The sequence below is a fragment of the Pogona vitticeps genome, chromosome 5 (genome assembly GCF_051106095.1).
Source record: "Pogona vitticeps strain Pit_001003342236 chromosome 5, PviZW2.1, whole genome shotgun sequence".
NCBI lineage: Eukaryota > Metazoa > Chordata > Lepidosauria > Squamata > Agamidae > Pogona > Pogona vitticeps.
This window is the reverse complement of record NC_135787.1, coordinates 94,959,225-94,987,089: the sequence shown is the minus strand read 5'-3', so window position 1 is coordinate 94,987,089 and position 27,865 is coordinate 94,959,225. Positions and strand designations below refer to the sequence as shown.

Below are 27,865 nucleotides of genomic sequence, written 5' to 3'. Positions count from 1 at the left end.
ATCTCCATAAGGTCAGTGCTTGTCAGGAACGAATATTCAGCTGACCTGGGAGCTGTAATGTGAACTGGCATGTATGAGGGACAAAATCAAGGATTTTATTTCATTTGAAACTGGGAGACAGTATGGGTTAATGTGAAAATCAGCAACTGTCAGTTATGATGGTAGCACTGGAAACTCATCATAACTCACAGTAAAATCCTGTGTAGGCATTCAGCTAGACTGAGAGACAACAGAGATGCTGTCATAGTTCTTCTATATTGCATTTGTTTGCTGGCTGCTTTGGGTTAATTTGCAGAATGTCTAATCTGGTGGTAGACTTGATAATATTGGAAAAACACACTTTGGAGAATATATTTGCTTCTTCTGTCCAATAACGATGAACTATTTCATGTTGTTCCTTTTGTAAAAATTACATCTTCAAGAAATAATGTGTTAATAGCTTATATTAGCAGATACAAAAGCATGTTTTACAATACAGTCTAATTTCTTAGTATTGTTGTGAAAGATAATTTGTTCTTTGTTAAGTTAAACTGAATTCCTGTTCTACATGCACCAAGAGATTAAGTCTGAACCATAATTTCACAAATAATTTATTATATCAAACAGAACAAAACTGGTATTTTTTTAAAAATGGAATTACTGAAACTATCATAATTTTTGGAGAAACAAATAGCAGTTTGAAGAGTGAACTGCAGTTTAAAACTGTGTTTATTTCCAAATTTTGTATAACCTAAGAATAAGCATTCAAATTGAGTTTCAACAGTTAAAATATCTGAAGTGCAATAATTCTGTCATTGACTACATTAGTACATAATGATAATCTAGAACAATTGGCAAGGAGTGGCATGCTGATTCTTCAACTAATTCGCTTCACTTTTGTGAAAGCTGAGGTTGAGCAATTTGTTTCATCATTAGGAGCACCTTAGTGCTGAATGTGTGTGATTGTCACAGCAACAGCTTTTCTTATATTTCATAGTTTACAATGTAGCTTGCTTTATTTTGTGATCTGAAACTGCCTGAATTGCTCCTCTCGTTTCATCACAAATGACAAACTGTCTGTAAGGCATGATTTGGCCTCCAGGTCAAAACAAACCAGAAATGGAATGCTTTGCATGACATCCAGACCTGGGTTGCCTTTTATTGTTCTCAAACAAGACCACCCGTCTTTTTACCCCTGGATTATGAGCTTGAATTGTTTGCATGCAATAAACCAGGAGCTCAGCTTTGCAACATGCAACTGTTTCTATTTCTGTTTTGTTTTACTTAGTTGCATGAGAGGAAAGTGAAGCAATCAAAAGCTTTTTGTTTGTTCACAATAAACCATAACAAGTCAGCAATTTTTGTTTTTGTTTTTTAAAATGTGTGCAAAGACACAAAAATGGTCCCTTTCTTCTGTTTGTGCGTGATGACATAATTCTTTTGGGCTCACCAGATTCACTGATAAAAGGATTTCTATTGTTATTTGCTTTTGGGGAAAATTCTCATTGGTACCAAAGCAATAAAGCAAGCAAGCAAGCAAACAAACCAAAACCACATAGGCCAGATTAGATGATGATCATTAACACATCATTTGAATCAGAGCTCTCTTAGGAGGAAAAGACTTTACTCTGATATGAGGTTACTTCAATCCACATTTTTAAAAAACCAGCTGGCTCTTGCTTTGCAATTGGTCTGCTGAGAGACAGCGTGGCTTCATTTGCATGTCAGAAGTGTCAGGCACATAGCTCTGTAAAATGTGCATGCCTGGTGGGATAAGAAGCTGCTGGCTAGTTCAGTGGTTTAGGTATCTGGCTGCAGACCAAGAGGTTGGGTGTTTGATTTCCCATGGTGCCTCCACAACAGGGGTTAGAGTTGATAATCCATAGGGCCTCTTCCATCTCTGCAGTTCTCTGCATATGATTAACTATGTAAGGGGAGGAAATAAACATTTATTTTAACAAGTGATACAGTAGCGAGAAAAAGGAAGTACACCCTCTTTTGAATTCTATGATTTTATGTATCAGGACATAATAAAAATCATCTGGTCCTTAGCAGGTCTGAAAATTATGCAAATACACCCTCAGATAAACAACGAATGGCATATTACATGTGTCATGATTTACAGTATTTAACAAAAATAAAGCCAAAATGGGGAAACTTCAAATTTTGCTGAACTACTTACTTACAGAGCTCCTGGGATCAGGGACCCTGGCAGGCCTTCTCTTTCATACACGCTTGAGGTAGCCAAAGGTAGTGAGGACTCAAAGAAATGGATAAAACAGCTCGTGGCCATGGTTTTTTAAAACAACCAAGGCCTTTTTATTTATTTATTTATTATTATTATTATTTTGCATTCTGGCTGCAGCAGTAACATAGATTAGGGGAACAGATGAAGGAGAACAAGAATGGAATTTCATCTGATACAAAAAAAAGCTGTCGGATCAGAAGCATCAAGTATAATTCAACAGTCTGATACTTTAAAGTGACAGGCAATATTAACTTTAGCATTACTGTATTCAAAGGGCTTACAAACGACAAGAATGGTCTTACACTATCTGCTAATGCATGTTCTTTCCCCCCCCCCAAAATGTCCAGGTTTGTCTTCTAAAAATATTTGATTGTAATTTAAAAGGCCAGAAAAAGCAGGCTTTCTAATGAATTAGACTAATTGTAAAATGTTTGCAGCCATGTTGGTCCATTAAAATACAAATTAGAAACATCAACAAGCTCTTAGATTTATTAAAACCTACCCAAATATTACAAAATACTCAGAAAGCTTTGTAGGATTCCTCTTCAGGCTGTTAAACAAAAGTAGAAAAAAGGCGGTTGTGGTTAAAAGTATTACTATAGGCCATGGTATAACTTCAAAAATGGAAGAAGTGTCATTTTCAGAATTAAGGAGAAACTTATCTCTTAGGGTGTGCTGTGTGTATGAGAAAAGTCTGCATTACAGGTCTCTGTTAGGGCCCCCAAAACTATACTTGGGCCCTGGCAGCTTGAAAAAAACTGCTTTAGAAGGGGCAAGTGATGTTTGCTCTGTTGTTGTAGCCAGAAAGGTTTTATGTAGTATGTTCATATCCAGATCTCCAATCATGCAAAAATGATACTGGCAAATGAAGTCTTTCTCAGTTTTCTAAAAAAATTAATTGTCCCCATGGATTATCTCATGTGCTACCAAATGTTCCTTACCAGGGAAAATTTTTAAGTTCATGTTTATAATCTAGGGGAATTAAGCTGCATCTCTTATACCTTCATGTGTCATGTGCACCAATCCTTACAGCATTCTGGATGGAGCAAATGTTTGGACTCATGCAGAGGAAATCTTCAGACAAATGTTGCCTTACATCGGTTCTCTTCATCTTTATTCTTTTCATTGTTAACATCAATAAGAAATGGAAGGTCCGATGTTCTGTAAACTCCTGTTCGCAACCTTCCCTGGCAAGATTTCAGCTCTGAGATGCATTCTTCAAAACTTAGATTCCCCTCTGATTCAGGGCAAGACCATTCCAAATCATCTTCTGTTGCTGCTCTATCCACATCAATTATGGGATTTATAGGGAGCTCATTTCTGACAGTTTTCTTCTTAACTCCGTCAGGGTTAAAGTCGCTGTTATTATTTTTAGAGCTTTGTTCATAACGGTTTCCACCATTTACTTGAACATTGGTTTTCTGTCTCTGGATTGCACCTAGAAGGGAAAGGAAAAGCCAGAGGCAAGGGGAAATAACCTTGTGTCAGTTTCCACAAATGCAACTCTACAATCAGGTTCAATTAGCTTGTGGGACAAACAGTGATTTAATATATATAATTAATTCTTTAGTACTATCATTGCTGTTTTAATTATTGTGAAGATTTCCATTCCTTTTTGTTTGTTTTGTTGCTGGCTGTTATCTACATATAGGTAAGTTAGCTTATGGCCTGATAGAATTAATGGATTGGTTGATAGGTGAGTGGTAGTTAAAGCAATTATGTCAGTTTGGTGGAAGGGTAAGAATAAGTCTCCACAGAACTCTGCTGTGATTGGCTGATTACCCCTCCCATACTGAAGAGGAAAGAGAATATAAAATCTAATTCTTAAGAAAAACTCTGGTTTATGAATGCAGGATATTTTGCTTCTGTAACTATGATTTGAAATGGCCTGATATTGATGCTTAATGTTGTGCACGCATTGCCAAGCAGGAAAAAGGATGCCAAGCTTTACATAGCAAAGGGCAGCCTGAATGTTGACAACACCAATGGCGGCAGTCAAGATGGTCTGCAGCAATGGTCCCCAACCTTGGACCTCCAGATGTTCTTGGACTACAACTCCCAGAAGCCTTCACCACCACCTCTGCTGGCCAGGATTTCTGGGAGTTGAAGTTGAAGAACATCTGGAGGCCCAAGGTTAGAGACCACTGGTCTATAGGATACCCTCTTAGTGCTCACTACCAGTCATAAAGTGACACCAAGCAAGGAAATATCTTTGTTAAGCCTATGCACTTTAGTTAAGATACAGGATTTTAACTTTGTTAGGATTTAGAATAGGATTTATAGTAGGATATGGAAAAGAGGGGATATAAGTTGTGATGAATGGAAACTGTGATGAATAAAGTGTGACTGAGTGAGATGAATAAAGAGAAAGAGTGGGAATTTGCGAAGCTGGTAAAAATATAGAATTTATCTTAAGTATATATAAAGCCTGCATGAAATCGCTCCAACTTTTTTCTATTGTGGTTTAGCTTTTATTGTTGCAGAGCCAGAGGTTGGGAGTTCGATTCCCTACTGTGCCTCCTTAACCGGGGCTGGACCCAGTGATCCATAGGATCCTTGCCAGCTGTGCAGTTCTAAGATGACAATGATGATAATTGTTGTTGTTTAAAGGGTTCTATTTTGGAAGCTGGTGGTGGCAAAATCACTGAAGGGTTAGAGTCCTTTCACCCTTTTTGTGTGCATTCACAGAAGACCACGATGAAGAACAAGCACTTAAGGCTTGAGATCATGGCTAAGAGGTCATATAGCTGATTTTGCCCTGCATTGTACATATTTTGAATGTTCACTTGGATATTTATTTATTTATTTATTTATTTATTTATTTATTTATTTATTTATTTATTTATTTATTTATTTATTTGATTTCTACCCCGCCTCTCTAGACAGAGTCTACTCGGGGCGGCTTACAAAGAAGAATAAAACATTATAAAATACAATCAGATAAAATCGTCAAAGTATATATAAATCAATCACATAATTAAATCAGCAAAATAGAAGATCAAGATGGAAGAAAAGCTAAAGAAATAAGAAAAATAAGAAAATAAGGTGTTGTCTGGAGGGAAGGCCTGCCTGAAGAGCCAGGTCTTTAAATGACTCTTAAAAACACCCAGCGAGGGTGCCAAGGTAATTTCCGGCGGCAAGGTGTTCCGTAGTTGAGGGGCCACTGCCAAGGTTTCTTGTTCTTTCTTTCTGGGCCTCTCTCGGCGTTAGGCCCCTCAGCCATCTTTTCTGGCTAAAATGAGTGACACGGGTATATCTAGGTGGGAAAAGGCGCTCTACCATGTATCAAGGTCTAAACTGTTTAAGGCTTTATAAGTCATCATTAACACTTAGAAGTCGACGCGGAAACGAATGGGAAGCCAATGCAAGACGGCCAGAGTGGGAGAGGTGTGCTGGTATTTTCTTGTCCCAGTGAGAAGTCTGGCTGCCGCATTTTGCACCATTTGAAGTTTCCGCAACAACCCCAAAGGTAGTCCCACGTAGAGTGCATTAAAGTGGTCTAATCTCGAAATTACAAGCGCATGGACCAGAGTGGTGAGCACCCCAACATCAACATAGGGACACAGCTGAGCAATCCACCGCAGATGGAAATAGGCGGAGCGGACCACTGACGCCACCTGGGTTTCCATGTTGAGCGCTGGGTCCAGATGTACTCCCAAGCTGCGAACCTCACTCTTCACAGTGAGAGTCACCCCCCCCAAAAGAGAGGGAGTTTCCCAAACCACAGATGGAGGGGCCACCCACCCTCAGGACCTCCGTCTTGCCCAGGTTCAGCCTCAGCCCATTCTCCTGCATCCACTGCAGTACAGCCTCCAGACAGCGCTCAAGGGACGGGACGGCATCCACTGAGGAAGGTGAAAAAGAGATATAGAGCTGGGTGTCATCAGCGTACTGATGGCACAAAGCCCCACACCCCCCGATGACCCCTCCTAGCGACCTCATATAGATGTTGAACAGCATTGGAGAGTTGATGGAACCCTGCGGAACCCCACAGTTGAGGCTCCACAGGGCCAAAACACTCTCTCCAAGCTGGACTTGCTGAGGACGGTCCTCCAAGAAGGATCGGAGCCAGGCAAATGCCTGTCCACCGATTCCCAACTCCGAGAGCCTCCCCAGGAGGATACCGTGGTCAACGGTATCAAAGGCCACTGAAATGTCGAGGAGGACCAAAAAGGACATATTGCCTCTGTCAGCCTCTCTCAACAGGTCATCCAACAGTGCGTCCAGTGCCGTTTCCGTGCCGTGCCGTGGCCTGAAGCCTGACTGAAATGGGTCCAGGACATTGGTTTCATCCAAAAGAGCCTGCAGCTGATCGGACACCACCCTCTCCACCACTTTGCTTAGGAAAGAAACATTGGCGATGGGCTTATAGTTGCCAATGTCATCCACTGCCAAATTTTGTTTCTTCCTAATGGGCCTAATGAGTGTCTCCTTGAGGGCAGGAGGAACCTTGCCCTCAAGGACAGACCCATTGATTATCGCAGTGGCCCATTCGGTTGTTATAGGCCTGGCTGTTTTGATTAGCCAGACTGGGCAAAGGTCAAGGAGGAGGTGGTGGCCCAACAGTGATCAAGCGCTTTGTCCACCAAATCTGGCATCACGGGCTGAAAGAATTCGAATCTCACCGGGCAAGGCGGAGTGCTGGACATCTCTGCTCAATCCACTGTATTTAAAAAAGGAGAGAGATCCCGGCAGATGGCCTCTACTTTAGATTTTAAAAATGCTGCAAATTGGTCAGGTGAGATATTAGTGGGAGGCCCATCACCTAGACCAATTTCGGATAGATCGCGAACTATATGGAAAAGTTCCGCCTGCTGATTTGAAGCTTCGCTTATCGTCTAGCAGCCTTCACCTTAGCCAGGTAATGGTTAGTTGCGATCCTGACAGCTTTCTCATTATAATCCGTCGGTTTTTCTCTCCAAGTACACTCTAGTCATCTCCTATTTCGCTTCATAGCTCGTAGTTCCTGATTATACCAGGCCCCTGGCCGAGCTCTGCAACGGAGAGGGTGTTTAAGAGTGATCGTGTCTATGGCCCTAGTTGCAGCGGCAATCCAGCCATCAACCAGAGCTTTGACAGGAGTGCCAGACAGATCAGCTGGAATCCCTCTCATGGTATCCTGGAATTGTAATGGATCCAGTAACTTTCGAGGGCGGACCATCAAAATAAGCCCCTGCTCCCTGCAGGGAGGGAGTGCCACTGAGAGGTTACATTTTATTAGGTGATGATCTGACTATGACAAGGGGACTGACACCAGGCTAAATGCAAGGCTTGTAGAAAGACAGCATGTCAAGGAGCAGTGCTGTATTCTAATTGCTCAAGCTGCATTCTCTCTCTCCCTTTTATTCTATGTGCAGTTTGTTTTGGTTTTTAACACTGGAGAACATCTAGATCCTGCTTCTTCTTCTAGAAATGTAAATTAATCTTTGTCCTGTAGAGAATCCTACTAGTTCTGCTGCTTCTGGCACATAACAAACATTCGCTGTAGGAGTAGATAGGACACATGTGCTGAATTATACAAAACAAATATATGAGTTCCATTTCCACATCTTTTCTGTTCATTTTTTGTCTGCCTAAGACCTTTTTTTCTGTCTTTTGGACTGATGATCAGAAAATAAGGCTGTACACTTAGCATAAACTAACCACATCAATATATTTGTGATTATGAGAGTTCATCACAAAATGTTCAATGATAGAAAATAAATTACCATCTTAACGCTACAGTGATCAAGAAGAAAGTTCTAAGAAGAAAATTCCAGTCCAAAATAGATAGAACAATCTGGTTCTTTTTTAGCAGATCCTAATAGCCACAAGTTTATTCCAACCTCTGAAATACTTTGGATTCCAGAATAGCTATTCCAAGCTCTGAAAATAAGAACAGAACTATGGGCTAGGCTTCCCTACATACATATGATGAGGCAACTTATGTAAAGGCAAGACATACTTCTAGGTTTTATTAATTGTGAGATTTTAGGTCAGAACACATATATGCATTGGGCACACTGCACTAGTTGACAAGATTAGCAGGGAAGTTACTGATGTGTAACATGGTAGAAGTTACTGTACTTGTATGAGTGACATTCAGCATGGCCTATGGGTATTTTCAGTTCAGCCATTTTCAAAAAGGTGGCTGTGTTATTTTGTTTCAGATATGAACAAACAAACAAAATAAGGAAACAAAACAAAGTATGTCATGGGACCTTTAGGACTAACAAATTTATTTTTAGTGTGAGCTTTCACGAATGACATTCCACTTTAGACAGTCTGAAGAAGTGGATTGCAATTAAAGGTGGGCACAAATATTAAAACACATCAGGAAATTCATCAAAAAGGTGTGTGTTTTTTTGGTGTTTTTTTTTTTTTTTTTTGGTTAGCTGACTTGTTAGCCCACCAGGGAGCCTCTGCATACTTCCTTGCCTCTCAGCTGAGCGAGGATGACCTGTGCAGAGGAGCCCTGGTGGGCTGACAAGATGGCTAACAAACAAATATAATTTTTTAAAGTCACCTGGCCTGTTAGCTGGCCAGGCAGCCTCTGTGCATGTCCCCACTATTAGCTGAGAAGTGGAGATGTGTGCAGGGACCCCCCGCCTCTGGGAGCTAGAGTGTTCTGAAGATGGCAGCAGCAGTGGCAGGAGGAGGAAAAGGTAGGAAGGCAATGGAGCTATTGGAAGGGGTTGGGGGGGCAGACTGTGGGACTGGGGGGAAGTCCAACTTTTTTTTTAAAGATAGCCACTGGACTGTCAAAAAAAAAAATCCCAAATGATCCAACAACTTGATTCATGGTTCATTCGGAAATAATTCCTAAATTTGTGGTTCATGCCCATCTGTAATAATAATCAATGAAAGTTCATGTTATTTAGTTCAGCTGTGTAAGTGACTGTTCTGACACATCATCTGGTAGGTAATGCATGTCAGTGATGTCATTAAACCCATGATGTAGTGGAAGTCTTTGCACATGTGCAAAGCATACTGCGACCTGAGTGTGGTATGGAACACAGTGGATCTAATGACAGGTTCTGGAAAGCAGAAGCAACCTTGTTGACCAATAAAGAAGATCCAGACAGAATAAGAGGTCTTGTGATGCAGAAAGCCTGCACAGAATTTTGTGCCTTTCCCCTCCTTTTTCTGACTGGTCAGATAAAGATGTCTTCCTCATATAGATTTCAGATTTTGCACTTTGTTTATTGATTAACACCAATAAACAGCCCTTCTGTTCTACGTCTGGCTGTCTAGGAGAAGGATGATGAGGACTGATTTCAAATGTCCAGTAGCTACCCAGTCTAGTCTTGGTTGACATTTTCTTTTTAAAATGTACTATCTTAAAATCTTTCCAGGTATCTGCCAAATTAGTGCCTTATTTTCTCCTAATGGGAAGCTGTAGACATTAAACAGGGCACATGTAGTCTAAAATTCAAAGTTTTTTTGTTCACAGCAGAGGATCAAAACTTTTCCTGTTTCTCTCTTCACAAGAGAGACTACTTCCTGCTGAAATTCAACACCAGCATTGTGACACTTGAGCAGCCTTTGATTATCTACTGTTTCTCCCCTTCTCTACCACAACTGAGACTGAATAGGGATGCAGAATTCTAGGATACTAGTCTGGTTTCCCTTTTTTGCCCCCAGTACTTATTGAAATACCATGCCTGAAAAAAGGAGTCTTGACTGAGAAACCTTGGACACAATTTGTGCCACCTTTCTTTTTCCTTACACATGTGTAAGAGTTGGTGCTGGGTGACAGATCTGAATAGGTTTTGAATTTGCCTTAACTGAAAATGAAATATTCCATTAGATTTTAGAATACAGTAGTCTCTAAGTAGCAGAAGATATGTCCCATACTAAATCTTCAAAAATTAAATGTCTAAGCCTGCTTTGCTTTTCCCAGGAGCCTGTACTCTTGGGGGGAAAGGGCACATGTTTTCTGCTTTGTGCTTTGCAGTCTCAGTACATTTCAGGGAAAGGGAGAGAGAGAAAGTTGATAATTCTCCTTTGGCAAAACCGGGTGGGGGAGAAACTAAGATTTGTCTTTCCATAGTTTTTGTTTGACCTTACTCAAGCATTATAGTCTCTTTTCCGAGGCTATGTCTGAGTGAAGAAGAGTCTGTGCATGCAATGTCATGGGGACGTGGTGGCACTGCAGGTTAAACTGCAAAGCCTCTGGGTTGCAAGGTCAAAAGATCAGCAGTTCAAATAGATGCAACGGAGTGAGCTCCCGTCGCTTGTTCCAGCTCCTGCCAACCTAGCAGTTTGAAAGCATGTAAAAATGCGAGTAGATAAACAGGTACCACCTTGGTGGGAAAGCAATGGCATTCCGTCTCTAGTCATGCTGGCCACGTGACTATGAAAACTGTCTATGGACAAACGGTGGATCTATGGCTTGGAAACGGGGATGAGCACCACGCCCTAGAGTCAGACATGATTGGACATTTGTCAAGGGGAACCTTTACATTTACATGCAATGAACATCTTTCCAGTCTATCCTGAAACTCTGCTGAATAGACAATTACTACTGCAACATCTTAATCTATATTCTGTGACTCCTATATGACATACTGTTTCTGTTTAAAGAAGAGGGATGGGTTATCCTCTATAACCTGCTACGACAAAAAAATGCAGAAAATTATGTCAATGGAGTTTTATTTCTCAAGAAACACTGCTATCAATGTGGGGTGTGCTGCAGATTCAAAGAGAGAACCCAATATTGGTGGAGAGTAGTTACCCTTTTCTACCAATGTCAGAAAAGTTGAGCATCTTTCCCTAAATTAAAACAATCGAGACAGCAGCCACCATGATAGCCCACCATTTACTGGCTTATATCTTAATCCCATTGGCACCACACAGCTCTACTGTAACTTCCAGTCTTTACTAGAGGAAGCACCCACTGGACGTCTCTGGCAGCAAATGTCCATGACCCAAACAGAGAGCATGTCACCTCCTGCTATGGCATGATGCAATCCCCCCTCCATCTCAGGTCAAGGATGATGAGTATTCTCTTGTCACAATTAAGTTCTGTTCCATCTGCTATTCCTTGCATCTTCCCCCGAAGTTAAGTCTCCCTGCTTGAACAAAGATTAACTGATAGTGGTAAAGCAGGTATTCCTCTGTACACATTTGGTATGAGATGCAACCTGTTTCCCCATGTATAGTCAAAAGAGCATCTTGTTAAAAAAGGGGTCTAAAGATGAGCAGTGACAACTTGCACTTATCCGAATAATGAACAAGCAAAGAACAACACTGATAGAGAAAACTGTTACCTATCCCCTGTGGTCAATACTGAATTACAAGCTGGCTCCTGCATCCTGTACCAACTGAAGGTTTTGAACTGCCTTGTGAGGCATCTTGTTCATTACTTAATAATCTGTACTTGCTGAGTATGCGCCGTTAACCAGCTACAAATCCACCTAACATTTAGCACATATTTTCTCACCTTTTCAAGGAGAACATCACTGGAGGCTTTATGGAAAGCCTTCCTGAAATCAAGCTATAATACATGTGCATCATTCCCTTGAACTGTCAGTTCAATGATTTTGTTTAAAAGAGAGGGAGAGAGAGAGAGAAAGAGGCAAACGATAGTCTGGAAATAGTTTTTTTTTTTTTTAATAATATCCATGCTAGTTCTTTGCAATTAGTATTTTCCCCGTAAATATGACAGATTATGGCTGAACCATTTTGAGAAATTTTTCAGATATTGCTGTCTATGTGACCAATTGACAATTGCTTGGATCTGCTTTTGAAGAGAAGGGCAACATTTGCCTACCTCTACTCTCACACTACACCACCAGTTCCCCATGTTATTTCAAAATTAGAGTGTGACCAGATGGTTGGAAAGGCATGCATTCAATCACACCAGAAGGAGACTCTTTGCAGGGTGTAATATCCCTTAAAATGAACCTTCTGTCTGTTGGAGAACTGGTCTCCAGCCAGCCCCCAAAAGTTGTAGTCCTACAGCTGAATGAAAAAGGTCCTGCTTGAGATCTGATCCCCATATGATTACACCCTTAGACAGAGGGTCTATGATTACCCCAGGATGCAGTTTGACAGGCCCCAAAGATCTGACCGCCTAGGTGTTCCTGCAATACCTTTTTGGCTATCTTGGACTGTAAATCTTTTCCTTTATCATTTGATCTATTTTTATTTAGGCAAAGGAGGCAAAATAAGGCTTTAGATGATCCCTTTAGTCATCTTGTCCTTGCAGACCTATTTGTAAAGATTTTCTTGGGGTCTGGGGTCTAGACTAATTAAAGCTGGGAAGAGTGAAAACGTAGCAGTCCCTTTGAATGCCAGCCCGAGGGTCTTTTCACCTTGGATTTTATTGGTAGAAGGCCGTCACCATGTCGTTCTTGATTATAAGCACTCTGCACATGCTTCAGAACAAAGTACTGTGGTAGTATGGGCCAAGAAGGGTGAGAACTAGGACTTAGATGAACCAATGTAGTTCTGCATTCACACCACAATTGGAGCATTTCTAAAGAATGAACTTTATTAAAGACACAACACGTAAAACATTGTCCGAGGAGCCAAACAGTAAAGTTACACAGACTGCTTAGGCAAGGTACAAGCTTAGTAAAAGACAATCAACAGAAGTAGCTATTCTATCCCGACTAATCCCTAACTGCTTAGCTTGAGCTAAGTGGCACTTACTTAGGTCTTATGTATTGAGTCTTGTAGAGATCAAATCTCTCTGGTCAGGAATACAGGAGACCACTAACTCCTTTTGTTAGGCTCTTGCCTTCTATTGACATTTTTCAGCCCCTTTATTACTGATCTCCTGGCCCAAAGGCACTTCAAAAGAGGCTTTGCTCAAGGCAATTAACTGGGCTGCCTCTAAAGGTAGAGGGGAGCAGTTTTCCTGTTGTATTTTGCATCATAAGAGATTCAAGCCAGTTTACAGATCACTATTTCTACCAAATGTTGTTTGCACAGATCCTTGGTAATAATGGATTCTCAAAACAATTTGAAGTGTGTGTTTGGCTTTTGCTGGAAACTATCTTGAAAGGTTTGAGTCTGATAAGATCTCTGATGCTTAATTTTATGTCCCTGGAATCTTGGCCTTGAAGGTGTTCTTTCTTTTGTTCTGAACATAATCCTCCCCAGAAGATTATGCATTTTTCTATTTTTTTTTTAGTATTTTTGGACTGTTGTTGAAAAATATACTTCTTGCCTTTTTAACATTCTTTGCAAGGCAAGGTTATTGCGATGGGATGCCCTGGAACGATGGCTGATTATCTTATCCTCATGGCTCAAAATTGTTCCATGTTCTGCCATGCCTTGTACCTCCTTAGTTTATTATACTTTATGCTTTCCAGTAGCGTATCCTGTTTTTGTTTTGGAAATCTTCATCTTCCTGATGAGTTGATGCACGGGTAGGCATGCCTCTTTTTTCCAAGGGTCTGCCACCTTGCACTTCCAGCAGGTATACCAGTGGTCCCCAATGTTTTTGACAGCAGGGGCCAGTTTAGCTGAAGCCCATTCTCCCAAGGACCGGGGTGGGGTACTCGTTATGCAGTAGGTTGTCTGAGGGTAGCTTTTAACCAAACTCATTACATATATTGTGCCAGGAAAGATGAGCAGCGAGCAGGAGGTGAGCGGTAATTGAAGCTCCGCCTCCTGTTAGATCAGCAGCAGCTTAGAACCTAATAGGAGCGCAGGCTCCTATTACATTCTAATGCCACAGGCACAGCTGATCTAACAACAGCAGGAGGGCAGCAGGGAATGAAGTTCCACCTCCTGTCACATTAGAATCCAATAGGAGTGCACTGACAGGAGGAGGAGTTTTGCTTGCCACTCACCTCATCTGTCCCGGTGACCTAGTCCTTTCACGGACCGGAACTGGTACTGGGACTGGTCTGCAACCTGGGGGTTGATTTAGTACATCCTTGAATGGAGAAAATCAACATAGCACAGATCATGCTTTTCACCACTGCAGTTCTCTTGCCAGTCATATTGCTTCTTTTTTTCTCTCTTTTTCTTTTTTTGTATATGGTGATGTGGGCTTTCTGGATTTCATCTTGAGCTTCTTTATTACATTTCTATGTAAAACTCTCTGTTTACTACTTTCTGGTTACACTTTGCAATAGTTAAGTTCAGAAGTTATAAGAGCATGTAGCACAATGTTTAGAAAACATTTAATGGAAAGGTATAGTGACACATCACCCAAAATTGTTGGAACATACTTCCGGCCCTCAGGAGAAAACTTGGCAGCTGGAAACCTAAGCATTTTCCTTGTGACCTCAGCCAAGGTATCCATTTACATCATTAGAATGTCTATTGCAAAAAATGTGTTTTTGTCTGGACTGAATCCCTTACTGACCCCAGGCTTGTACCAGTTGTTTCAGATAGGAGAATCAGAGGTGAACATCTATGTACTGATGAATGTACTTTGAATGACCCCCATTCATTAGATGAACAGCAGCCTAAGAGACAGCATGGACTCCTGAGACATCCCACAAGTAAGCTCTCAAACAGAGGAATAACAGTGTCTCAGTATTACCTTCTATAACTTTCCAAAAAGATCAATCAGTGTGTTTTACTCTCAACCCCTAATCTTGCAAGAAGAATGCAATGGCCAGTAAAATCAAAGGCTGCTCAGAGGTCCAGGAAAAGCAATGTGATCTCATTCACCTTGTCCTTGCTTAAGTGCAGTTTCTATATCTGGGAAACCAAACCTCTGACACCAGATTGGAATATATCAATTTAATCTGTTTCTATGGAAAAAAAATATTATCTTAAGTCATTGTGATCCTGCTTTAGGCCAAGGTTTGGAACTAAAATTGGTTTGGTTGCCATGGAAGAAACCTGTATCAACAAAGACACTAATCTAGCTAAGAACAGAAGACAAGATACCGTCAGTCAATTCTTCAGATTGAGGGTACCTTAAAAAATAAGGAGAGTGTCTTAAAAATAGTGGCCTTAACATAGCCACTTTCTGCACAAATTGTATCCTTGTATCCTTCAGCGAGGGCACATGTTCACCTTTATAAAAAGCCATAGTCTCAGTTCTCACATTGTTAGAAGTAGCCAGTAAGGGTAGAGATCCAACTTTTCTAACTTTTTGAACATATTTTATTTTATAGAACAGGTTTCTGTAAAGCAGAAGACAGATTTGGATTTTGCTGTTAGGCCTCTGAGTGATTTGCAGAAGACTGGCAAAGATTTCTAACTCCCAGTTGATGAACAACTGAAATTTTGATGTCTACATAAAGCTTTTAGAATCCCTTACAGTATATGTAGTAAATCATATGTTGATTCATATTCATGTATGCAATGTATAGACTATGGGGTGTACAGTGGATCCTCGACTTACAGATGGTTCGACTTACAGACTTTTCGAGTTACAGACTTCTCTGGCTGCAAAATTTAGATTTGACTTGCAGCTGGAGAATCAACCTACAGACCAGAAAAAAACCAAAACGGAACAAAAACGGATGGTTACGGATTAATCGGTTTTCAATGCATTGTAGGTCAATGGAGCCTCGACCTACAGACTTTTCGACCTGCAGCCACCGTTCCAATACGGATTAATTCTGTAAGTAGAGGGTCCACTGTAATAGAAAACTGGATCAGTGCAAATTCCATGTTTGGCTCTTGTAGGTGAACCTTGGGGTTCTGGTGAAAAAGAAAGCATATCTGGCAAGCCTGAAGTCCACCCTCTATTGTTACGAAAGACAGAAGAACAAAATAGTTACTGTGATGCAGGAAGAAAGAAGTTAAAACTTTTTCTTAAAAAACTTTTAGCAGCAGCTGAAAAGGGGGACAAAATTGCAGAGGTTGGGCTGTTAATACTGGGAGGGTGTGAAGAGATAACAAAGTTTGCTTTGCTTGTAATAGTGCAAATGCCTTAAATCCAGAACTCAGCTGCATCATTCAAATGAAAGGGGAAGTTGTAATAGGCAGAGGAGTGCCATGTTTATTTACTGTGTGTATAAACGGATGACTCAGATGCAGTTGGTACTACAGAATGGAAGAATGAGATTAGTTTATGCACATAAAATACTTTTCAGATGAGAAAAATAAAATAAGAAGTTAAACAATTAAGAACAGAGTTTATTTACTTAGGAATAAGTTCAGATACAAAATGTATGTGTAAACTACATTAAGGTAGCTATAGAATAAAAGCAGAAGATAGAAACAGCAAAAGCTGGAGTGCAAAGGTTATACAGAAAGATGCAACATGCATTAAATACAGGTGAATTCAAAAATTTAAGTGCTGATGTTCATATATGGACTTCAGTTTAAAATGGACAGTCTGACTTGAAAACTCCCATTAACAAATCTCTCTCTCTCTTAGTTTCTCTATTCTCTCTCACACATGTACACAAACCACACACACATTATTATAGATACATACAAACATACATACCTAGGCTGCAAGATTACACTTCACATAGTACTAGGAACATAATCAATTGAAGATCATTTAAGGTTTAATCTCAATAATTTTCATGGTAAAATGTTTTAAAAGGCAAATTCTTTCCCTAGGATTTCAGAGTAGCAGGACAGAATAGTTTGGCTATTGTTAGCATGTAACAGACACGTGCAAATCCCAAAATAAGTATGGATAAGCAATTAGGAAAAATAACAATCAGACTGCATGTATTTGTATCATACAAGTTATTGACACATTTCTGGAATAAGGAAAAATGAGGCCATCCCTTTGGGGCCATATATGGAAGGCAAAGTGCAGAAGCCTTGAAGTGCACAGTACTCATTAGGAAACCCAGGAAGGGGGGTTTCTTTGCCTCCCCCATCCCACCATCTTCCTGCTATCCACACGAGAGTTACAGGCTTTCTGTGGAGTCTGGCAGAGAATCTAGCTGAACAAGCTGATTGTTGTATGCTATTCAGAGTGCACAGAGGATCACTTCTTCATGGGGGTGGGGGGGTCTGCCCCAAAGATACATGATAATATGTGCAGATTTTTTTCCACAAGCTTTGGAGATTTCCACACCGCTCCATCAGGCAAGATATTTCCGAGGGGCATGATTAGGATGGAATGGGAGGGGAATGTCTTCCCTTTAGCTACTAGGCAACACTAGCCAACTTGCATTCAATTTTATTAGCTCCTGCTTCATCAAAAATCAATAAGCAGTTTCAATAATAAAATATATGATACTATATAAAACTCTATGACTGTCTAGTGAGGAATCGAATGGACAAATTTGAGTAAAATCCCTGGGGACACATCTGGTAAAACTAGATATTGCTGTTTTGGAAAAGAGGGAAGTCACTCTAGTACATCTTAATGCATTTCAGTCTGCATCTCTTCCCTTTCTCCATCTTAACACTTTGATACTTCAGGTCTCAATATTAAATCGGTCTCTACCCCTCTGTTTGTAGCATTTGCCTTTATGATGTGATGTGGAGACATGTCCCAAACAAAGGTATTTCCTTGTCCATAGAAGTTACTTTGTAATCCCTATGTGGTATAGTAGGACTCTCATATCTGCAGGATCAGTATCTGCGGTTTCACTATTCACAGTCTGAAAATATAAAAATACAGTGAGACTCTCATATCCATGGGATCAGTATCCATGGTTTCACTTATCCATGGTCTAAAAATATTAAAAATATTAATAGAAAAAGATCCAGAAAAAACTATTTCACATGTACTACCAGAGCCAGCCACTAGAGGGAGTCAGAGATCATGCTATGAATATTTGCTAGGGAAGAATATACAGTATAGCATAGTCTATGGTAATGCATGTGAATTTTTTTAAAAAAAGCTATATCATGCTTTATACTCGCTCTCGCTCTCTAGTGTTTGCTATTATTCATGGTTTTCAGGATATACAGTGACACTTGGAACCTATCCACAGTGGATATGGGGGGGTATCTACTGTATTTGCATGTATGTTCAGATGTGAAGGCCATACAGAACTGTCATTACATGCTTTGGAGGAGGAACACAACTGTGCCTTTCAGAAGCGCTGTGAGAACCTAGTGGTCACCTTGTCCAAACTTGATTATGGTATATGCTGAGGCAATAATGACAAATACTGCCCACACTTAAAAAATGTTTCCTTGAGGTTTCCTTGGAAACACTCCTTTTTACTTGGCCTTTTCAAATGAAAGAATATTTATTTTCAACATATAAAAAGTAATAAACCTTCTGTTCTAACAATGACAGCACACAAAGGAAAAGGAAAACTCATGCTGTAATTCTTGCACTTGTGCATCAAAATAAGACCATAAGAATGCAGATTTATAAGTGACTGGTGCATCTTCCTGGTCTTGTGCTTAATTACTGTCTGCAGTATGAACAGGCTGGAGCCAGAGTGGGATACAGACAAGACTATGTAGGCCAGAATATTTGCTAAACCAGGTGATTTTTGGGTGGCAAATTTCAAAATAATGCCCACTGCCCTACAACATGGCCCATTTCCACCCTGACTTGTGTTCTGGGAGCTGTAGTGCAGGAAAAAAATAATTCTTCCCATTTCCAGAACACAGATGGACATCTTTTAGTGGGCTTGGGGACCAATTTTCCATCCTAGTAGTCACTACAGGCTGCACCAAGCCCAGGAAGGGAGGGGGAGGAGCTGAACAAAATTTGAAGTGCCTCGGCAACCACTTTCAGGTTCAACTTTTGGATTTTTGAGTGCCTGAGCCAACTTGGGAGCGACAGCCTATCCTCTGTAAAGGAAGCAGGAAAAGTCTGCTTTGTCTCTGAAAAATAAATTTGGCTAGGGGAACAGGGTGAACTAAGAAAGGGTGCACAAAAGCCTTTGCGAGCCAACTACAGCTCACTGGCCACACTGGGCCTACCCCTGCTATAGGAACAGATCTCAGTTATTCTTCTGTATCTTATAAAATTTGCAATATGAATAGAGGCAATAAATATTGAAACAAATGCAATGAGGAATCACTACATATGAAAGGCAATTAAAATTTGGAAATACCTGATTTGTATTTCTCATGGGTAGGTTTTTCCTGATTATCTGTTAGTAAAACTGGAGGTGGATGCTTGGCTTCTTCAAGAGTGCTTTTGTCTGAAGAGGGCGGTGTGGGTGCCAGTAACGTACTGTTTGGGCTATTAATGTCCCCTTCGGCCATAAGAGTCAACTCTGCTATATTCTCATCCTCAATAGTTTGCACAAATTCACTTTCCAGTTCTTTTGACTGCCTCTTCCTTACATTGGTCTCTTGCAAAGGTAGAACTGGAGACAATGGGCTGCTCGATGGACCACTGGAAGTCTTCTGGCTGACAAAAGTGGCCGGAGCAGCTGTTTTCTGTTTATTTTTTGAAAGATTAATTTTCACAGCTGAGCCTTCACTGTTGTTTTGGATGAAATCCATTTTGCCACTAGGTTGTGTACACTTGACATCAGGATGCGCAAGTCTCTTGCTGCAGCTTTTAGATCCTTCAGGCGTAGAGGAAAACAGGTCTGTCCCAGAAGGCGGTAAATGAAGAAAATCTGGCAACACAAGGTCTTCTTTCCTCAGCAGTCCCCGCTGGTCATCTGCTCTGTTACTTTGTACTTTGGATATGAGGTCAAAAAATTCTGTTGCAAAAAACCCAAAATAACCTTATTTAGTTAAGGTTTCAAATTCAATGACACCACATTATTATTTACTAATGTTTGTCAGAAGCATACATTTTACTTCCCGTTATTTATTAACAACATTGAAAAAAGAGCAACAAGATTTCATACATTTATCAGAAACTCCTTCTACTGTATTGTAAATGATATAAATAAATACAAGTAACCTTAAGTTTCATATGCTAGAATTTCACTTTTCTCTTGTACAATCCACACAGAAGTAAGCCTATAATGTAGGTCAATGTATATATTTTGACCATCACACAACTAAACAATTTCTCCAAATTTCAACCATTTGCCATGCACAGTCTTCCAGTGATACAACAAAATGATTTGCTCTGGTTTTCAAAGACTGGCCTTGTGAGAGAAGAATATACACTTACTTCTTCTGGGGTGATATTGGAATTCAATTTGATAAAGAGATTACCCCCAAGTACACAAATGTAAATTTAGTTTCATTTTATTTTATTTTTATTTTGCCTTTTTTTAAAAAAAAACATTATTCTGGGTGTTCAGGTGAAACATCCTTGGTTCTGCACAACCACTCTTTTAGTCATGTGACACTGGGATTTTCATTGGAGCTATAAACTATCTTGCACTTTATCCAACATGTCATTATCCCAGTTAATGTGAGTTAAAAGACAACAGTAATCTTGGAACCCCAGATGTTTAAATGGCTGTATATATTTGAGTTTTCTTGACATACCAGCTTTTAATTCTACATTTGTCATTTGTAGTACCTTGTAGGAAAGACAGCATTTCCCTTACTTGGAATTATATAAGGCAAGAATGAGACAGCCTTCTGCCACAGGTAACTTGGGGGAGGGGGGAAACCCGTTTAGTAGAAACATGTCAATTGACTTCCATGTCCTTCTCCTTTCCTTTTGAATATTGTCAAGCACATATTAGCTAACTGAGGAGTGAGATACACAGAACTGGTGGACTAGCAGCCCCCAAGCTGCTTTGCACTCCCCCACAGTCCTCCTTTTGTGAAATGCAGGTGAACTACAGCACCAAAAGTTATGGCATAAATGACTCCTGCTCAACTGGGGTCAGTTGTACAGTCTTCCAAATGCACAGAACTGCTAAAGTATTAGCATATTAAAAATAGATCCCTTTGATATGTCTCACTCTGTGGTCTTGAACTACAGTGATGACAGCCCCCTCTAAACTCACAAGTGGTTTGGTTATTCCTGTTGTGCTGAATGAAGATATCCCTTACGTAGGGAGAGAGGAAGAGAGACAGTGAGAATCACCAGTGGCTTGTCCCAGAAAAATCTGTATGATTAGTGTGCAGGTCCTGTCAGCACACAGAATTATCATGATGGTACTGCTAAATTGCCTGACGTTCCTTCAATTTGGGTTATTTAATAGAAAGAGTTATTTACTAGCAATATACTGTATGCATGTAAGCACCAATAATGTATTGTCATGAAATTTTGAAACAATAGACATTTTTGGAGGTCACTAATTCATACAGATGCCATAATAAATAAATAAATAAATAAATAAATAAATAAATAAATAAATAAATAAATAAATAAAAGTCAGAAGTGACATAACAATGCATAACAACAAGCCGCGTAACAGAGGACGAAATGTTGCCTGCTTTGAGCTGGGTTCATTAACAGAACGGTACTATGGCAGTCTGGCTATGTATTGTGTGTGCTTCTTAGTTTTGTTATTGAGAGTGCAAGGCATTCCATGTAACTGAAACATATCTTTCTATATTATGAGTATACTGAGCTGCAACTCTAGACACACTGCCTAGACACAATAAAACCAGGCACTATATACAGTCATGTGAAAAAGAAAGTACACCTTCTTTGAATTCTATAGTTTTATGTATCAGGACATAATAAAAATCATCTGGTCCTTAGCAGGCCTGAAAATTAGGTAAACAGATGAAGAACACATGACATATAACACTGTGTCATGATTTCTTTTACAAAAATAAAGCCAAGATGGAGAAGCCATATGTAAAAAAACTAAGTACCTCTTATGATTCAAGAGCTTGTAGAACCTCCTCTAGCAGCACTAACGTCAAGTAATCATTTTCTATATGACTTTATTAGTCTCTCACTTCATTGTAGAGAAATTTTGACCCCCTCTTATTTACAATGCTGCTTCAGTTTATTGACGTTTGTGGGCATTTGTTTATGCACAGCTCTCTGCAGGTCGTGCCACAACATTACAATTGGGTAGAAGTCTGGACTTTGACTGGGTCATGCCAAGGGCGTACTCAGTTTTTCACACATGGCTTCTTCATTTTGGCTTTGTTTTTGTTAAATAACTCATGAGACAGTGTAAAATGTCACCGTGGCGGAGTCTTGTTGTTCATCTGAGGTGCACTTAACTTTCAGATCTGCTAAGGACCAGATAATTTTTATTATGTCCTGATGTGTAAAACCAGAGAATTCAAAAAGGGTGTATTTTCTTTTTCAGATAAGGGTGACTTTTTCAGTTCCAGAAGCTGCTGTAGAATCCTCCAATCTCCTCCTAGAGGAGTTTTATACCTTCCTTGCCTGTCTAACGAAAGTTAGGCACTCTTCTCAGTAGTGATGGAGGTGCATTTATAGTGAAATCATATGCAATTTTATTTATAGGTTAAATAAACTATAAATTGTTGAATCAGTAGTTAATAAGCTATTCATGACTGAAAATAGTCCAAGCAAATACCCATTTCTAATTAAGAAAATAATTACCTGGCCCCATATGCCAAATCATATATTTGTTCCCATAATACAGAAGAAAATACCCACTTCCAGAAGGTGATCTGGAAAGTCTAAGACAAACACATACACACATGCAAAACACACACCACTCGAAAACAAGTAAACAAACCAGCTAACATACCACATATAGATATGTACTTTAACATAACCAAAGCACGGGTAAAACACCCCTCCACTCTGTACCATCTCTTCTTGCTTCACAAGATATTACCCCATTCCCAGCCCTTCAGACACTCATCATCACCTTCAGCCTACCTTTTTATTTTCTTCTACATGGCTGAACACACCAGCTGCCCATGACTTCTATTTTCTGATCACATATATGAAGATGTCCGAGGACAGCACACCGCTCTGAAGCAAACCATCCTCTGAGCTATCTTTTTTCAAAGAAGTGTTTAGAAATTATGAAGTCTGGGAGGTCCACGGATGATGTCACTCAGAAAGGGAGGCAGACATACACTGCCCCTGGATGGTTGGTGAATAGAGGAGGGGCTGCCTCACCAAATTTTGGGATAAGACACTCCATCACAGTCCACAGGATGTCCCTGCAACTATTTCTATGAAAGTCATTACCAATCTTAGCACTTTAGATGTTTCTGGATTACAACTTCCAGAAGTCCAAGCCAGCACAGCAAATCGGCAGAGTGTCTGAAGTGATAGCCCAGTAATGTCAGAAGTTCCACAGTGGAGATGTCCGGATTTACAAAGAACCAACAGTTCTTTAACCACTTTCAAATGTACTGTATTTCTTTACCAGATAACTATAAAATATTTGTCTGAAGGTACAGTCTTAACAAAAGGCTGTTTTGTTAATACTATCTCATTGTCCCAGAAAGACTTAAGGTAACTATTATGACCAGAACTCTCATAAAGATCTGAGGAGCAGAAGTGAGGCAGAAGGGCAACATAATTTACCTAGTTGTAATACTAAGATACTTTCAGGGGTTTGCCTGATGTAAACCCACAGATGTGCTTTGAACAGATTTATTTAGGTCAAATGATCTTGTCACTGCCTGTGGTTACTATGGATTTTAGTCACTTATTTTGATTTGCTTCTAACAGAGGTATTTTTAAAGCTATTACAGATCTGCTTTTCTCTGGGACACTTTTGGTGGATCCTCTCTAGTGTAGATATTCACAAGCTGAAAATATGTATCTCCCCTCCTCATGTGCACATATTTTGCTTTGGGGATATCTCTCATTTCTTTGATGTTGGTTGCAAGGGGAGAGGCTAGAGAGAGAAAAGATGAGGAGAGAAAGAAACTTAAAACATTTAAGCTAATGTGGGTTCTTAATAGTTCCTGCCAACCCAATAGTTGTGTTCATTAAGCAGGGCTAGTTGGGAAATTAAAATGGCTCCTCATATAGAAATGCGAAATTAGAAGTGGGCTCTGACCACCTTTTCCTAGGATGAAACACCATTCTGAGGCAAAAAATGCCTTATGTGGGGCTTCCGAGAAATATACTCACAATGGGTTTCTACTCATTTGATTACTGAGTAGTTATTCTCCTCCATCTTGCAAAACAGAAATTTCGATAAAGACATATTATCAGGGTGCTGGATTACAAGGACTCATCTTGTAAAGGAGAGTAAGGCCTTAGGGAGCTGAGCAGCCTTTTGTTAAGGCTACACCTTTAGACAAATATTCTACAGTGATCTGCTAAAGAAACTGGAAACTCCCCCCAAAATAGCTGTTATCCTCAAACTAGATGTTTCCTATGAAACACAGAAACGACATACACACATCATACATAACAGAATGGAAATATGCAATATCTTTGACTTTATATTTCACCAGCAAACAGCTACAGTGGTGCCTCGTATAGCGATCGCTCCATTTAGCGGTGAAATCGCTTTGCGATGGACTTTTTGCCATCGCAAGAGCGATCGCTTTGCGATGGCCCCTATGGGGAAAATTCGCTTTGTGATTATTGCGGGGGAGCACTCCCCCATGATCATCACAAAGGCCCGCCCATCAGCTGTTCCAAAAGGCGAGCCCTTGGGCTGCTCTCGGAGAAGCGCTTCGCTATGAGCAGCCCAAAGGCTCACTTTTTGGAACAGCTGACGGGCGGCCTTTGGGCTGCTCGCGGCGAAGCACTTCTCCGGGAGCAGCCCAAGGGCCCACCCGTCAGCTGTTCCAAAAGGCGAGCCCTTGGGCTGCTCCCGGAGAAGCGCTTCGCTGCAAGCAGTCCAAAGGCCCACTTTTTGGAACAGCTGACAGGCGGGCTTCTGGGCTGCTCGCGGCGAAGCGCTTCTCCGGGAGCAGCCCAAAGGCCCGCCTGTCAGCTGTTCCCTCCCCCTCGCCCAGACCCCCCAGCGAGCTTCCGAAGCCACCGCTGCTCAGCTGGGGGAAAATGCCAGCTAGGGCTTGGGAAGGACCGCGGGGGACCCCTTCCCCACGGTCCTCGCAAAGCCCTAGCCGGATTTTCCCCCCAGCTGAGCGCCGGTAGCTTCCGAAGCCGCCGCCGCTGCTCAGCTGGGCGAAAATGCAGGCGGTGGCTTAGGAAGGACCGCTGGGGAGGGTTCCCTCCCCCGCAGTCCTCCCAAAGGCCCCATTTTCACACAGCTGATCGACGGTTCCAAAATGGCCGCCCGCTATGTTGCCTCGCTTTAGAGGCACCGAAAATGGCCGCCCCTATGGAGGATCTTCGCATAACGGTGAGTCCCCCCCCATAGGAACGCATTAAACAGGGTTTAATGTGTTCCTATGGGGTTTTTTGCCCTGTATAGCGATGAATCCGGCTAGCAACGATTTATCCGGAATGGATTATCGTCGCTATGTGGGGCACCACTGGGAGACCAGCAAGATTGTTTGGGGTGGCACATGGTTGATTCATACACACTCTTAACATCCAACACCGCACAGATCCTTCTGAATATTAACCAGATGCTACAATAAATGTTACAGAACAGCAGTGGTGCCGCCAGTGTGCTCCATATGAGCAGAGCCATGCTTTTTGGAATGTGTGGCCTGGGCTAGCGGTCTCTGAGCCTGCTTCCTCAGTCACAGGACATCTTCACTCCCACTTTTGGCCATGTACTGTAGAAGGAGCACCGGTGAGACTGCCAGTCAACTCAGCCTAACAACAAACAAGCATTGCCACAGGGTGTTGTCTCAGGTGGACAGTAAAAACAAAAGCAAGTAAGAACAAAGAAGTAGCTGAGAGTGTGTGGCTGCTGCTGTTGCAAAGCATGCAGTGCCTGAAGTGGACATCTCATTCTGCCTAGTGGTCAGATGGAAACAGCCTTCAGAAGTTTACACCTGGATCCACAGACTACATAAAGACTCGGCATGTGATGAATATGCAAGGAAAGATCTATATAAGATACTGCAGAAGTCACAGCAGTGAGGCATGGAGGGTGAACTCCTTTGCCCTTTTCTCGCAAGAGATTTCTGATGAAGGGAGTTTGCGTAAAAAAAAAGCAAAAGTAGGAGCTACCTGGTTCTTCCTCAAACCGGTCTCCCTCTTCTAAACGTCATCTCAACACTGTGCTAAGAATAACAACCTTCAGAATAACACATTTTCACAGGTAAGTAAATAACCACCACACACACACAGAGAGAGAGAGAGAGAGAGAGAGCACTTGTGAGAAGGGAGCAAAAGCACTGGAGAACTAGTGCTGGCATCCTTAACTTTTTTTAAAAGAAACTCAGACAATGGAGCCGGCTACACTTCAAAGAAAATGCCAATCATGGCCAACATTTTTTACTTTTCCAGAGTAAGTTAGGTCCCTGCATGCAGAGTTGGAGGTTGGGAGTTTATTTCTCTGCTGTGCATCCAAGAAGAGCCAGGCTGTGTGGCCTTGGACTAACTGCAGTCCCAGGATGCCCCCAGAAGAAGGGAATGGTAAACCACTTCTGAGAACTCTGTACCTAGAAGACCCTGCAAAGGGTCACCATAAGTCAGAATTGACCTGATGGCATACAAGTATTATAAGAATGTCTCTGAGAAGCCCTGTTGTCCTACTTAACATTTTTGGGAGAAAAAAAGTTTTAGAAAGAGAAAAGGAAGCCCATCCATGCAGCTGCATCCCACCTAGTAAGCTTACAATGAGAGACATCACAGTGGGATGGTGCGGGTTTCTCTGCACGTACCATGTTACAGAGCTGCTTAGTGGGTCTACTGAGTTATTTGAATGGATGCATGTTCATGAGGAGTGGCTACAATTGAATCTGCTGCCACCTATGTGGGCTTCGTCTGAAAACAAGTTTGAAGATCAGATACAGATTAATAATTGTGATAACAAGTCTTGGGTTGCATTGTTGAAACACCATGAAAGCATGTTGCCATGGCTTAGGTTTTATAGCATAGGTGAGCAAAGGAGAGCCCATGGGCTGCATGAAACCCCCCAAAGGCTCATCTTCACATACCAGCACTTCTGTCCCAGCTGCCCCCAGTCCATTTTTTCTTAAACACTTTTTTTGGCTCAGACAGTTGCCTTGTGTATTTTAGGGGGGGCAGGTGGGGAGGCAATTTTGCCACTTTCTACCCTGTACCAGCTGTTTTGGAGCAACAATTGCTTTTTTCAAAACTGAATTTTGCCCAGTTTCGTTCAGGAGCAACAAGAAAAGTGAGCTTGCTCCCTGTAACCACTGGAGAGCTTTTCAGTAAAAAATGAGAAAAATATTTCTGTTTGTGTATGTGTGTGGTGTGTACAACATTGGGAGCAGCCCTCCAGAGTCCAGGGACAGACATGTGCAGCCCCTAGGTCTCTGGATATTGTCCATAATTGATTTATAGTATCTTTCTGGATTTCTGTAAGGGTGGATTTATATAACCCTAAAGATTGTGCAAGGAGCTGTGCTGCCAACCAGCAGATAAACACAGAAGAAAAATATTCTGTATATCAGTACCATTGTAAAGAGGTTTATATACACCAAAGAAATTGGGGAGAAATGTGAATAAATAAAATCAACTCCCCTCTCCCGCCTTTAGCTTTTGTTTGGGTTTTTAATTTCTTTCACATACATTCCAAATACTTTCATCTACCAGTACAAGCAATTCCAAAGTGGATTAGATTTATTTAGTAGGAACATCAACATATTCCTGAAATGTGTAATTCAGCTCTGTTTTCTGCAATAATAAAATAAATTAATGCAACTGTTTACATAAAGGCTATGTTCATCTCAAAAACTAATACTACTGCATATACTAAAAAAAGTGACATACCCTCTGCTTCGTCCAAATTAATTTTGTGACACTTTTTTCCCCCAGTCTGTGCAATATAGTCTTCTCTTTTTGCTAGACGGACATCCCTAGAGTTTTTTCCACTTTCTCCTCTTATTTTAATAGAATTAGACTTTCCTAGAGCTCTTCCCTCTCCCTGTATTAGAAGGAAAGTTAAATGGCTACTTACATTTACA

At 40.9% G+C, this 27,865-nt stretch overlaps 1 protein-coding gene across 9 annotated transcripts in view; it reads right to left on the bottom strand.

The window, feature by feature from the left end:
- Nucleotides 1–574: 574 nt before the first annotated feature.
- RGS12 (regulator of G protein signaling 12) overlaps nucleotides 575–27,865 on the bottom strand; it is a 152,296-nt gene continuing 125,005 nt past the window's right edge. For 3 of the 9 annotated variants that reach the window (XM_020815397.3, XM_073001003.2, XM_073001006.2), the window contains 3 exons: nucleotides 27,672–27,825; nucleotides 19,123–19,725; nucleotides 575–3,665 (listed from right to left, as the gene is read on the bottom strand). In XM_020815397.3, coding sequence (XP_020671056.3) covers nucleotides 3,304–3,665; nucleotides 19,123–19,725; nucleotides 27,672–27,825 — 1,119 coding nt within the window. In that variant the 3' untranslated portion in view covers nucleotides 575–3,303. Of the gene's footprint in view, nucleotides 3,666–16,246; nucleotides 19,726–27,671; nucleotides 27,826–27,865 lie in introns of those variants that run through there. The other 6 variants (XM_073001004.2, XM_078394099.1, XM_073001005.2 and 3 more) reach the window with 4 other exon arrangements.